This window comes from Pseudophryne corroboree, chromosome 11, assembly GCF_028390025.1.
Source record: "Pseudophryne corroboree isolate aPseCor3 chromosome 11, aPseCor3.hap2, whole genome shotgun sequence".
In the NCBI taxonomy this organism is placed as follows: Eukaryota; Metazoa; Chordata; class Amphibia; order Anura; family Myobatrachidae; genus Pseudophryne; species Pseudophryne corroboree.
The window spans coordinates 335,059,812-335,075,401 of record NC_086454.1 but is presented as its reverse complement, the minus strand read 5'-3'; the positions used below and the strand labels follow the sequence as shown (position 1 = coordinate 335,075,401).

General features: G+C 47.1%; 1 protein-coding gene across 5 annotated transcripts in view; it reads right to left on the bottom strand.

Moving 5' to 3' along the window:
* Positions 1-3,793: 3,793 nt before the first annotated feature.
* The window catches only part of EXOC3L1 (exocyst complex component 3 like 1), a 78,679-nt gene continuing 66,882 nt past the window's right edge, over positions 3,794-15,590 (bottom strand). For 2 of the 5 annotated variants that reach the window (XM_063945787.1, XM_063945789.1), the window contains 2 exons: positions 13,797-13,921; positions 3,794-4,025 (listed from right to left, as the gene is read on the bottom strand). In XM_063945787.1, coding sequence (XP_063801857.1) covers positions 3,839-4,025; positions 13,797-13,921 — 312 coding nt within the window. In that variant the 3' untranslated portion in view covers positions 3,794-3,838. Of the gene's footprint in view, positions 4,026-4,214; positions 4,324-4,576; positions 4,592-13,796; positions 13,922-15,590 lie in introns of those variants that run through there. The other 3 variants (XM_063945788.1, XR_010189516.1, XR_010189517.1) reach the window with 3 other exon arrangements.

Here is a 15,590-nt window from a genome sequence, read left to right as displayed (position 1 = left end):
AATTTACTTGGCGCAGTCGCAGTGCGGACATTGCGCATGCGCACTAAGCGGAAAAACGCTGCGATGCGAAGAAATTTTCCGAGCGAACGACTCGGAATGACCTCCACTGTGTGTACAATTTTGAGGGAAAAAACAAATTTATTCCATTTTGGAATAAGGCTGTAACATAACAAAATGTGGAAAAAGTGAAGCACTGTGAATACTTTCTGGATGCACTGTACATTTACGCGTAGGCATACAATAAGAGCGGCTGTCGCCCCCCCACACATTTACTCCTAGGCGTACAATAAGCAACTTTCAGCCCCCCCATACATTTACTCCCAGCCGTACAATAAGAGCAGCTGTCAGCCTCCCATACATTTACTCCTAGACGTACAATAAGCAACTTTCAGCCCCCCATACATTTACTCCTAGGCGTACAATAAGAGCAGCTTTCAGCCCCCCCCCCCCCATATCATACATTTACTCCCAGGCGTACAATGGCCCTCATTCTGAGTTGATCGCTCGCTGCTGTTTTTCGCAGCATAGCGATCAGGCTAAAATCCGGCTGTTCTGCGCATGCGTATGGGCCGCAGGGCGCACGCGCCAAGTAAGTTCACACAAAACTAAGCAATTTTACACAGGGGCGTGCAACGCTTTTCAGTCGCTCTGCTGATCGGTGTGTGATTGACAGGAAGTGGTTGTTTCTGGGCGGAAACTGACCGTTTTCCGGGAGTGTGCTAAAAAACGCAGGCGTGTCTGGCTAAAACGCAGGAGTGGCTGGGAAAACGGGGGAATGGCTGGCCGAACGCAGGGCGTGTTTGTGACGTCAAACCAGGAACTAAATGGACTGAGGTGATCGCAATCTAGGAGTAGGTCTGGAGCTACTCAGAAACTGCAGGAAAAGATTTTCGAGCAGTTCTGCTAATCTTTCGTTCGCTATTCTGCTAAGCTAAGATACACTCCCAGAGGGCGGCGGCCTAGCGTTTGCATTGCTGCTAAAAGCAGCTAGCGAGCAATCAACTCGGAATGAGGGCCAATAAGAGCAGATGTCAGCCCCCCCCCATACATTTACTCCTAGGCGTACATTAAGAGCAGCTCTCAGCCCTCTATACATTTACTCCTAGGTGTACAGTAAGAGCAGCTTTCACCCCCCCCCCATACATTTACTGCCAGGCGTACAATAAGAGCAGCTGTCAGCCCCCCCATACATTTACTCCTAGATGTATGTTAAGAGCTGGTTTGCCTACCCCCCCCCCCCCCCCATTTACTCCTAGGCGTACAATAAGAGCGTCTATCAGCTCCTCCCCATACACTTACTCCTAAGCGTACCATAAGAGGGCTTTCAGCCCCCCACACATTTACTCCTAGGCATGCAATAAGAGCAGCTTTCAGCCCCCCCATGCACATTTACTCCTAGCCGTACAATAAGAGCATCTTTCAGCCCCCCCCCCCCAACACTTACGCCTAGGCGTACGATAAGAGCCTCTTTCGACCCCCCTGTACATTTACTCCTAGGCGTACAATAAGAGCTGCTTTCAGCCCCCCCACATTTACTCCTAGGCGTACAGTGAGAGCGTCTTTCAGCTCCTACCCACACATTTACTCCTAGGCGTACAATAAGAGCGTCTCTCAGCTGCCCCCCCCACACACATTTATTCCTAGGCATACAATATGAGCATCATTCAGCCCCCCCCACACTTACTCCTAGGTGTACGATAAGAGCGTTTTTCTGTCCCCCACACGTTTACTCCTAGGCGTACGATAAGATCGGCTTAGCCCCCCCCACATTTACCCCTAGGCGTACGGTAATAGCGGCTTTCAGCCCCCCCCCCACACACACACACTTACTCCTAGGCGTACAATAAGAGCGTCTTTCAGCCCCCCCCCCATACATTTACTTCTATGCGTACAATAAGAGCATCTTTCAGGCCCCCCATACATTTACTCCTAGGCGTACAATAAGAGAAGCTTTCAGCCCCCCCCCCCCCCATACATTTACTTCTTGGTGTACAGTAGGAGCGTCTTTCAGCCCCCCCACACATTTACTCCTAGGCGTACCATAAGAACATCGTTTAGCCCCCCCCCCCCCCACACACACACATTTACTCCTAGGCTTACGATAAGAGCGGCTTTCAGCCTCCCACACATTTACTCCTAGGCATGCAATAACAGCAGCTTTCAGCCCCCCCCCCCACGCTCATTTACTCCTAGCCATACAATAAGAGCGTCTTTCGCCCCCCCCCCCCCCCCCCAAACACTTACTCCTAGGCGTACGATAAGGGCAGCTTTCGGCCCCCCCATACATTTACCCCTAGGCGTACGATAAGAGCTGCTTTCAGCCCCCCCACCCATTTACTCCTAGACGTACAATAAGAGCGTCTTTCAGCTCCTCCCCATACACTTACTCCTAGGTGTACGATAAGAGCAGCTTTTGGCCCCCCCCCTTACATTTACGCCTAGGCGTACGATAAGAGCGTCTTTCGACCCCCCTGTACATTTACTCCTAGGCGTACAATAAGAGCGTTTCTCAGCTGCCCCCCCCCCCCAACATTTACACCTAGGCGTACAATAAGAGCGTCTTTCGGCCATGTCACTCCAGTGTGGCTTGTTACCCATCAGTGTAGGTGCCCATCTGAATGACATAATTGTGCCGTGGTGCTCTCAGAAATTCATTTTTATTCTTTATTATATTGTACAGCGATATCACAGAGAATAATACACACGTTTGCTGCGATCACTGTGGGGCTCATCCGCATATGGATGCGACATGTGATTTTCCGCTGACTGACTGCAATCTGCATATGGAGTGTGAGCATGGGCCGAGTCGCACGTCCAGCGGATGGCACAGAAGGTGAAATAGTCCTATTCATATACACAGAACACCTGCGTCCCATGTTTATTTGAGGCTTACGGTGGCAGCTGGACCGCCTGTATACATAACATGGGGTGGGTAAAGAAGCGGATGCATATGACCACTGCCGCTGTGGATGGAAACACAGTGGGTGACACTTAGACGCTCGCACAGGCGGATGCTCATGCTAGGTGACCCTTCCTTTATAGACGGTCAAATCACATTAATATGACCACCTCGAGGATGTGATGTCGGCAGCGTGCAGCCCATGAGGTATGTCACGTGTCGTGCGCTGGTTTGGTGGGCATATAAGGTGCGCGCTGGCTTGGTGGGTATATAAGGTGCTGGCTTGGTGGGTATATAAGGTGCTGGCTTGGTGGGTATATAAGGTGTGTGCAGGCTCGGTGGGTATATAAGGTGTGTGCAGGCTCGGTGGGTATATAAGGTGTGTGCAGGCTCGGTGGGTATATAAGGTGTGTGCTGGCTCGGTGGGTATATAAGTTGTGCTATAGGCCATCTGCACACATATCACTCGTTGCTGTCATGGGGAAAAAAGGGCGATTTTTCAGAGTTGCAAAAAGGGATGATTATCGGCTTAAGGGCGGCAGTGTCTCTGACACAGCGCAGTGTGTAACTTGTCCGCGTGCTGTTGCGGTGAAGGTGTGTCGTGACTGGACAAATGGAACCATTGCGAATAACAGACGTGGAAACTGCGGAACGCGACGTGCCATTGATGTGAGGGGTGAACGTCGGCTACGAAGGTGCGTGAGGGGCGACCGATATGCTACAGTGGAGCAGTGCACAGTCAGCAGGAACCTGGGGGCTTCCAGACGTGTGTCTAACATGACAGTGCAGCCCATCTAGCTGCTGTCCGTGCTGCACACGGCGGTTACTCTGGCTATTAGCTGGCGGCCATTATAATGTGACTCCACCGTGTATATATACCCCAAGACACAAATGATACATATATAGTATTTTATTGCTGAATATCTTGGTTGTCTGAGCTCAAGCACAGGAGCTTGGATGAAGGCAGAATGGGTGTGCAGGAGCCGGGACAGAGATGTTAATAAAAATGGGGCGATAGTCCTCAGGAAGGGCGAGAGCCTGAGACTGCATCACGCTCAGTACAGTGTGCCGCAGATCACGATTCACATCGCCCCTCAGCTCCAGCAACGCCAACACGTGCTCATCACTGGGGAGAGAGACAGAGACCGTCAGTATACCGTATTAGTGTCACAGGATCATAGAATAGTGGGTATACTCTATATATACACACAGACATACATCCCCCCTCAGCTCCAGCAACGCCAACATGTGCTCATCACTGGGGAAAGAGACAGAGACCGTCAGTATACAGTATTAGTGTCACAGGATCATAGAATTGTGTGTATATACTCTATATATACACACACACACACACACACACACACACATATACACACAGACATACATCCCCCCTCAGCTCCAGCAACGCCAACACGTGCTCATCACTGGGGAGAGAGACAGAGACCGTCAGTATACAGTATTAGTGTCACAGGATCATAGAATAGTGTGTATACTCTATATATACACACACAGACATACATCCCCCTCAGCTCCAGCACGTGCTCATCACTGAGGAAAGAGAGACAGGTGGGACCGCCAGTATATTGTATTATTATCCCAGGATCATAGGGTTGTGTGTATACTCTATATACACAGACACATATGTACACACATATACACACATTCCCCCTCAGCTCCAGCACGTGCTCATCACTGAGGAAAGAGAGACAGGGACTGCCAGTATATCATATTACTGTCACAGGATCATAGGGTTGTGTGTATACTCTATATACACAGACACATATATACACACATATACACACATTCCCCCTCAGCTACAGCATGTGCTCATCACTGAGGAAAGAGAGACAGGGACCGCCAGTATATCGTATTACTGTCACAGGATCATAGGGTTGTGTGTATACTCTATATACACAGACACATATATACACACATATACACACATTCCCCCTCAGCTCCAGCATGTGCTCATCACCGAGGAAAGAGAGACAGGGACCGCCAGTATATCATATTACTGTCACAGGATCATAGGGTTGTGTGTATATTCTATATACACAGACACATATATACACACATATACACACATTCCCCCTCAGCTCCAGCATGTGCTCATCACCGAGGAAAGAGAGACAGGGACCGCCAGTATATCGTATTACTGTCACAGGATCATAGGGTTGTGTGTATATTCTATATACACAGACACATATATACACACATATACACACATTCCCCCTCAGCTCCAGCATGTGCTCATCACCGAGGAAAGAGAGACAGGGACCGCCAGTATATATCGTATTACTGTCACAGGATCATAGGGTTGTGTGTATATTCTATATACATAGGCATACATATACACACAGACAAACATCGCCCCTCAGCTCCAGCAGCTGCTCATCACTGGGGAGAGAGAGACAGGGACTGTCAAGTATCGATGTATTGTCACAGGATTGTGTGTATCTATATACACACAGACATATACAGTGTATATGGATGTGCGGTGGTAGGCTAATCAGATGCAGGCAGGTGGCTAGCCCCAGAGCCAGATTTACAATTAATATATGAGCCACAGCGTTCATCTGGGCATTATACACAGGTGCTGCAGTATAAACTCCTGGAATTTGGTGAGTTTTTATCAGAGATGTGCGGAAAAGATAGATAAGTGAGGCTCTGCCTCCCCTGCAATATAACTTTTTACTCCAGAGTTTTGGCTATAAAAATGATTAGAATAATGCAAAGAAGATATTTCAAACAAATTATTTAAATCTTTCATCTACTTTATACAGTCAAATCTCTGGCACAAACGTTAGTATTGACAGAGGGAGACATGCAGTCTAAGAGGCTATGCACAGGCTTTTATATTTTTGAAAAATTGATAATAAAGTATCTAAACCAGCCTTGAGAGAGAGAGATTTATTTTGGTCCGATCCAAACTAGTGTAAAGTGGGCTGGAGGTGCGCCAGTAAGCACGTACAGTAACTTAGAAAGAAAGGGTATAGAGAGAGACCACTGCTGGGTCATCCTCTAAAGAAGGCTTACTGTGTGGCGCACTCTTTTTGTTATACAGGTTGAGTATCCCTTATCAAAATGCTTGGGACCAGCAGTATTTTGGATATGGGATTTTTCCGTATTTTGGAATAATTGCATACCATAATGAGATATCATGGTGATGGGACCTAAATCTAAGCACAGAATGCATTTATGTTACATATACACCTTATACACACAGCCTGAAGGTAATTTTAGCCAATATTTTTTATAACTTTGTGCATTAAACAAAGTGTGTGTACATTCACACAATTCATTTATGTTTCATATACACCTTAAACAAACACACAGCCTGAAGGTCATTTAATACAATATTTTAATAACTTTGTGTATTAAACAAAGTTTGTGTACATTGAGCCATCAAAAAACAAAGGTTTCACTCAGAGGCGTAACTAGGGTTTTTGGAGCCCAGGGCAAAATGTAAAATGGCACCCCCCCCCCCCCCCCCCCAGGAAAAAAAACATAGCAAAAGAAGCTTGGCGCGTGGTGAAAAAATGGGCGTGGCCACACACCAGAAGGGGTGTGGCCACTGAAAATGGCCCACAGTGCCAGTTACATTGCCCCCCAGTGCTAGATACAATGCCCCACAGTGCCGGATACATGCCCCACAGTGCCAGTTACATTGCCCCACAGTGCCAATTGCATTGCCCCCCAGTGCCAGATACATGCCCCACAGTGCCAGTTACATTGCCCCACAGTGCCAGATACAATGCCCCACAGTGCCAGATACAATGCCCCACAGTGCCAGATACAATGCCCCACAGTGCCGGATACAGGCTCCACAGTGCCAATTACATTGCCCCACAGTGCCAGATACAATGCCCCACAGTGCCAGATACAATGCCCCACAGTGCCAGATACAATGCCCCACAGTGCCAGATACATGCCCCACAGTGCCAGTTACATTGTCCCACAGTGCCAGATACAATGCCCCACTGTGCCAGTTACATACCTCACTGTGCCAGATACATGCCCCACACTGTGCCTGATACATGCCCCACTGTGCCAGTTACATGCCCCACTGTGCCAGTTTCATGCCCCACTGTGCTCTCCCCCCCCCCCCCCGCCCTCCCCCCCTGGTCACTTACCGAGTCACCGGCATGTTCTATGTAAGGGGAGGAGAGCGCCTCTCCTTCCCCTCACCGCTCCAGGACAGGTCTCCGGCGGCTGTGTGGCGCCGGTTCGCTAGCCAATCAGAGCTCGCAGACCGGCAGCAAATCAGGAGCCGGTCCGCAAGCTCTGATTGGCTAACGCCGCCGGAGGCCGGACACAGCAGCGCTGCTATGGCTTTCAGCGGCGGTGAGGGGAGGGAGAGACGGTGCGCTCTCCTCCTCTCACATTTCGGCTTTCAGCGTGACGGGGGCGAGTGGGGCATGATGCCCTGGCCGCCGGCGGCGCCCCCCTCTCCTGGGCCTGCCAAGGCGCCCAGGGCACGTGCCCCACTCGCCCTACCCTAGATACGCCTCTGGTTTCACTATCTCACTCCTACTCAAAAAAGACCGTATTTCGGAATATTCCGTATTTCGGAATATTTGGATATGGGATACTCAACCTGTATGTATTTTATGTTTTATGAAAAAATTAAAACTTAACTTTTATTAAGTAGATTATAATTAAAATATTGTTGATACCAAGACATATAAGACAAAGTATTCAACAGAAGGTCTTGTAGATAATGACGGTATTTATGAATAATTATCTATAATCATTGACCATTCTGACCATGTAAAGGGTATAGTAGTTATAGTATAATGTTAACCCTTTACTGGAAAATAAATAAACAGTATAATAAGAATACCAAATAAGCAAAAAAAAAAACAAAACGGTGTGATATCGAGTTCTGCAGAAATTATTCATTCATTTCCACACAAAAAGTAACCAATAAATCAATTATAATAGTGTATACATATGCAAGAGAACGTGTAAAACAAAGGTTCTTATGATGTAAGGGTTCTGTGAGTTTATAATTCCCGAAGAATGAGCGATTAATATAAATTGTGTATACTGACACAAATCATGTTAGAGCCACAGCTATAGAACGTGTTAAAACTATGGTCCATTGATGTTAGGGATATTCTACTGTTTATTGTACAATATGAGCGTCCAAGTTCCATAACGGCATTCACAAACACCAATGGGAAGAGTTTAAACACGTTGTTTTGTGTCTGTTTACACTATATATATTAATTGCTCATTCAACGGGACCTCATTGCCGCTTTGTATTTTAGCTACGGTATTGAGACGCTCCTTCAGCATTGTCCTTACTCCTGCAAAACTGATGCTGTCACTGGCTCCATAGATGAGGGCTTCCATGCGTCGCAGGGTCATGGGTGGCAGCCATGTCAATCGAGTCTGGCCTGCTACAGTACTGTATGTGTACCGTACGGTGCATTGAGCTCGCTTATCCCAATAGCCGTTGTGTATTGTAGATAGCATAATGAGACGCTCCTGCAGATTAACCCTGATTTATGTAAAACCTGTGTGCACACATCTATTGAATGTGAAGGTATATTACAATAGAAAAAAAAAAAATCATAAAGTGTCAGGAAAAAAACAACAAGCATTCTCACTTAGGGATTCGAACCCAGGACTCTAAGCATGGGAAGTGGCATACTTCACCACTCGGACACCAGTGGCAAACGCAGGATTTGCATGGGGGGGGGGGGGGGGGGGGGTTTCCAGAACTGGGTGGAGCCAAGCACAGGGGTGGGGACTGAGGTGACCCAGTATATGCTGGGTCAGTAAAACTAGTGTGTGTGTGTTTGTGTGTGTTTGTGTGTGTATATATATATATATATATATATATATATATATATCTCTCTACACATATATATACACTGTATATACACCTATGTATGTATGTATATATATATATACACATAATATACACATAGCATATTAAACATGCATAAATATATATATACACACACATACAGTACACGTATATATATATGCATGTTTTTATATCATGTGTGTGTGTGTGTTTATATGTATGTATGTATGTATATACATGTGTATATATGTATGCACAAATTGCACATGGATATATATGTACTATAATTAAAATAAAGTAAACTTTTATTAAGCACTTACAACTGCCACCAGGAAGAAAGCAGGCTGCAGAGGAAGCTAGACAGCCAGCAAAAAAAAAAAAAAAAGTTGTTTTTTTTTTTGGTGGAGGGGGTTTTTGGGTGCTCGGAAACCCCCCCCCCCTGGGTGCGCCACTGGACACGACACCTAATGACAGATACATAAGCTCATGTGTATAGTAAATGTAAGCAGTGATCCCTTCCCATTGGTTTTTGATAATTCCTTAATGGCTACGGGACTTGGCCGCTCACATACTGTACTATACTGTATCCCTAACTTCAATGGACCATACTGTAGCTTAAACACGTTGTTTTGCATCTGTATATACTATATTTATTAATTGCTCAGTCTACCGGACCTCATTGCTGCTGTGTATTTTAGCTAGGGTATGGAGACGCTCCTTCAGCATTGCCCTGACTCTTGCAAAACTGATGCCGTCGTTGGCTCCATAGCTGAGGGCTTCCAAGAGGCGCAGGGTCACGGGTGGCAGCCATCTTGTTAACTTGCTATGCGATTAAGTCTGGTGTATTGTAATGTGCATAGGCCTCGCTTATCCCTATTGCGCCTGTGTAATATAACTAGGGTATTGAGACGCTCCTTCAGCATTGCCCTGATTCTTGCAAAACCGATGTTTTCGCTCACTCTATAGCTGAGGGCTTCCAAGAGGCGCAGGGTCACGGGCGGCAGCCATGTCAATCGAGTCTGGCCTGCTACAGTATTGTACAATATGTGTACCGTACGGTGCATACAGCTCGCTTATTCCAATAGCCGCTGTGTATTTTAGATACGCTCCTGCAGTTTTGCCCTGCTTTAAATGTAAAACTTGTGTGCACACTTCTATTGAATGTGACGGTATATTACAATAAATAAAAAAATAAAAAAATTAATAGTGTCAGGAAAAAATTAACATGCATTCACACTTTGAGAATCGAACCCGGGACTCTAAGCATGGGAAGCGGCACACTTCACCAATCGGACACGTTGCAGTATGACAGATACATAAGCCCAATGCTTTTGATTATGCCGTAATGGCTACGGGATTTTGATGCTCACATATCCCTAACATCAATAGACCATACCTGTAACACATTCGTTTGCATCTGTATACACTACTATTTTGATTTGTTGATTTGTCTGCAGGACTTGGACGCTCACATATCCCTAACGTCAATGGACTATACTGTGGCTTTATCACGTTTGTTTGCGTCTGTATATACTGTACTATTTGCATCTGAATATACTGTACTAAATACAGTACTATGGCCATCATTCCGAGTTGATCGCACCAAGCAACTTTTTGCTGCTGGTGCGATCAACTGATCTCCGCCTATGGGGGAGTGTATTTTAGCATAGCAGGGCTGCAAACGCTTGCACAGCCCTGCTATGCTAAAAAGTTTCCTGCTAAACAAGACCAGGGTAAGAGTTACGGCTCCAGCGATGAAGGTCCCGGTCCTGACGTCAGACATCCGCCCTCTAAACACCTCGACACGCCTGCGTTGGACTCACCACGCCTGGACAACGGTGAGTATCCACCCCGGAACGCCTCCCGCCCGTCCATCTTCTTGCGATCGCCGTTGTGATCACATTTGCCACTGGTGGCGTCGTAGCCCAGCGATGATCGTCCCCAGGCAATGACGCGGGTACGCAATGCGTCCACCGCGCATGCGCATTTCCGACCCGTTCGCACCACAGCGAAGAACCGCTGAGCGTGAACGGGTCGGAATGACCCCCTATATACTGTTTGACATACTGTAGCATATTGTAACGTAATGAGACGCACCAGGAAAGTAGTTCTTGCACTGTAGTTCAGTATTGTATTTTAATGGAGACCACACGCATGCACAATGGTGATTTAAAAAAGCGACATCTGGTGGATGATCGCAGGTATTACACTCAAAGGTAGCGCCAAACGCTCTGTGAGCCTCCCTACGACTAGGCGCGCCTCCTTGCGCCCAGGCACGCTGCGTATGCTGTATAGCAATGATAACAGAGGCTCCATCTGTAGGTGTGCCATGCTTGTGGCATCATATTCAAAAAGACTTGAGGCTGTAATTGCTGCCAAAGGTCCATCAACAAAGTATTGAGCAAAAGCTGTGAATACTTATGTACACGTGATTTCTTCGTGTTTTATTTTTAATAAATTTGCAAAAATCTAAATAAAAAAAATCTTTCACGTTGTCATTTTGGGGTATTGGGGGTCATTCCGACCCATTCGCACGCAGCGGTTCATCACTGTGCTGCAAACGGGTGCAGAATGCGCATGCATGGTGGCCGCAGTGCGCGTGCGCGGCGTTGCCCGGTGACAGGGGTCGCCGGGTTACGTTGTGTCTTGAGAAGGAAACGGTCGCATAGCGGACCGCAAAGAAGATGGACAGGAAGAAGGCGGACCTGGGCGTCACCGCAGCGTTTCCAGTCGTTTTCGGGGAGTGGATTTGAAAACACAGGCGTGTCCAGAAGAACGGAGGGCGGATGTCTGACGTCAAAGCCGGCTCCTGCATTGCTGAGATCGTCGCACAGGGTAAGTATGTCCAGGGCTAGTCTACTTGTGTTTGAATTTTTTTTAGCTTAGCAGGGCTGCACAAGCGATCGCAGCCCTGCTATGCTAAAAGACACTCCCCCATAGGCGTGGACTAGTTGATCGCAGCAGCAGCAAAAAGTTGCTGGCTGCGATCAACTCGGAATGACCACCATTGTGTGTAAAATTTGGAGGGAAAAAACAAATAAGCCGGTAATACCTTACATAAAAAGCATCCACCTGTGAACCATTACCTGTGTCCACCTTACTAAAAACCAATCATACTGTATACCAAGTAAGGAGTGACAAGAATCTAAATGCGATAGCCCTCACTCAGTCACACACTCACTCACTGACTGATCACTCACACACTCACTGACTCATTCCCTCCCTAACACACTCACTGACTGATCATTAATTCTCTTACTTCCCGATAGTGTATGTTAGGAAGATGAAATGTAACACAGGTATTCTTCAAGTGGGAAATAGGAAAACTACATCAGAAATTTAATAACTCTCCTCTAAGGGCGTGAACAGGGGGTTGACATAATGACATCATTACTGAAGCGTGGCTTGCGTTGCGTGAACGATAACGCTCAAACAGAAAATCGGATCAAAATCTGGATTGCACCTCCAGTGTGTAAAATGTAATAAACTACAAAAATGGTCCTGTCACTTTTTACCGTATCTTCTGCTGCGGGTGCTCCTCGGATAACGCCAAGAACCATGGATTCATATTTACTTACATTAAGACGTCTCACATTTACATCTCTATACATTTACCTGATTATTAACGCTCATTTATATTTACAACCGTGAAAGTCAGAAACTCCCTCATGTGCTTTTCCTTCTCTTACTGTACACCATCTTCGTCGGCCCCATTTCCCGCATTTTTTTGCCCCCCGATACTTCTGTCAGTGTCCGCGGCTGCTAATTGTTTATTTACCCTGTACTTGTCCTATTAATGTCTTCAAAGTCTATTTTCCTATTGTGATTATTATTATGTATGTACTCTGTAACTGGGAGCTGCAGATCCCTTGTGGCGCCATATAAATAATGGATAATAATATATATACTGAAAGTGTGTGTCAGTGACCGGACTCCATTTGATTCCCTGATCCCAGAGTAAATGCAACTGACCTGTCTCTATACCTGTGTATGCCCGTTACCTGCATTTCCAGATATCTGCTGCCTTAAATCCACTGTATAGATGTGGTCTGGGCACAGGTGCAGAAATCGCCATCAGACCACCACCAAAGCTTGCACCCAGTTAATGTAGCAGCCACATTGCATTTCAAGATCTGTGCAACTCAAAATAAGGCCCATCCCTGCCCTGACCACTGCAGGTCAGGTCAGGATGACTGCAGGTCAGGGCAGGACCACTGCAGGTCAGGGCAGGACCACTGCAGGTCAGGGCAGGACCACTGCAGGTCAGGGCAGGACCACTGCAGGTCAGGGCAGGACCACTGCAGGTCAGGGCAGGACCACTACAGGTCAGAACAGGAGCACTGCAGGTTAGGGCAGATCCACTACAGGTCAGGTCAGGACCACTGCAGGTCAGGTAAGGGCAGGAGCACTGCAGGTCAGGTCAGGGCAGGAGCACTGCAGGTCAGGTCAGGACCACTGCAGGTCAGGTCAGGACCACTGCAGGTCAGGTCAGGACCACTGCAGGTCAGGTAAGGGCAGGACCACTGCAGGTCAGGTAAGGGCAGGACCACTGCAGGTCAGGTAAGGGCAGGACCACTGCAGGTCAGGACAGGAGCACTACAGATCAGGGCAGATCCACTGCAGGTCAGGGCAGGATCACTGCAAGTTAGGGCAGGATCACTGCAAGTCAGGGCAGGATCACTGCAAGTCAGGGCAGGATCACTGCAAGTCAGGGCAGGATCACTGCAAGTCAGGGCAGGATCACTGCAAGTCAGGGCAGGTCAGAAGCACTGCAGGCCAGGGCAGGACCACCGCAGGCCAGGGCAGGGATGTGGCACATTCATTCAGTTGCAAGGGATATGAAGCTGACAATCAGGCCTGAAATGTGCGATACCCAACTAGTGACAACTGATGTAACAAAATGTATCAGTCACTGTTACCCTCCATCACTTGTTGATGTTCCCCATGCGTATGGCGTACTGGGAGATTCCGGACAATTCCAGAGGAGAATCACTGCGGGAATTATATAGACAACTACAAGGACTACAAATTGTTACTTGCAGCAATGCACAAAGAGCAGCCACTACACCCCTCATTCACCTGATATCCGGATATGCTGTTACTAATTCAGACACTTCCAGGCTGAGCAGCGCCGCATCTTTCAGTGCAAACAGTTTCTGGAGGGAGAGGATGAGGGGGACACAGACAGTAGCACCCTCCAGCCCCTGCAACAAGAGAAACATCACCTAGCAATCCATAGTCCCCATAACTGCTGCCCCACATAGGGCGAGAAGAACCGTTATACCGGTCACATCAGAAACAAGGGGGCAGATGTATTAACCTGGAGAAGGCATAAGGAAGTGATAAACCAGTGATATGTGCAAGGTGATAAAGGCACCAGCCAATCAGATCCTAACTGTTAATTTACATATTGGAGCTGATTGGCTGGTGTGTTTATCACCTTGCACTTATCACTGGTTTATCACTTCCTTATGCCTTCTCCAGGTTAATACATCTGCCTCACGGTGACTAGAGGGCTGCGTTTGACCACTAGCTAAAGAAAGTAGCTGCTGTAAGTGACAATAAGGGGGGTCCACACTCCCTCTATAGATATATGTAAGGTAAAGAAAGTGTCACACTGCGCTTGCCTCCTTAGTAAAAAATACAAATGTAAATCTCCAGTATGAAATTAAACGTGTGATATATTAAATATATGTATATACACAATAGAATGATATATAATAAAAATATTTCTTTATAAAGTGGAGAGAAATAATCTATATGTACATAGGGCCTAATACCGGTATACAAACATATATTGAACAGACAAAGAAACATATAACATAAATATCGGTGTAACTGGGGAGTAGATACTTCTGGAGGGCGGTTTACTCTCACCCCACACCTCATAGATAATATTAGGTATCAAAAAATCCAATATGGATATAGTGGACAAATAATGCTGAGCGATAAAGCCCAAAAAGTCCCAAAAGTAGTCTGTAAAGTCCATAAAATAATAACTCACAGTATGGGCAGGACCAGGCTGCTGAATGTAGGTAAAAGTCCAAAGGTCCAAAAGTCTGCCGGCAGACAGGATCGTTAGTGCTGGAATCGACCGGTTTCGCCTGTTAAACAGTCTTCATACTGTGAGTTATTATTTGTCCACTATATCCATATTGGATTTATTTATAAATATATATTTTTATTATATATCATTCTTTTGTGTATATACATATATTTAATATATCACACATTTAATTTCATACTTCATACTTTTTTACTAAGGAGACAAGCGCAGTGTGACACTCTCTATACCTTCCATATACCGGTCACATCACCCTATAACAAGTGCTGGAGGTAATCCAATCTGTATCATACAAGATGGTGAATATACACAGGAGATGACTGTTATAGGGCTGGTCACCACTGGCTTCGGTTCTTCACCGCACGGTGACACATCCCCCCATACCATCACCCTGGCTGCACTGCCATCCCCTCACCCCCTACCATCACTCCGGCCACACACCTCCCCTCATACCATCACCCCCTACCATCACCCCGGCCACACACCTCCCCTCATACCATCACCCCCTACCATCACCCCGGCCACACACCTCCCCTCATACCATCACCCGGCCACAAACATCCCCCCATACCATCACCCTGGCTGCACTGCCATCCTCTCACCCCCTACCATCACCCCGGCCACACACCTCCCCTCATACCATCACCCCCTACCATCACCCCGGCCACACACCTCCCCTCATACCATCACCCGGCCACAAACATCCCCCCATACCATCACCCTGGCTGCACTGCCATCCCCTCACCCCCTACCATCACCCCGGCCACACACCTCCCCTCATACCATCACCCCCTACCATCACCCCGGCC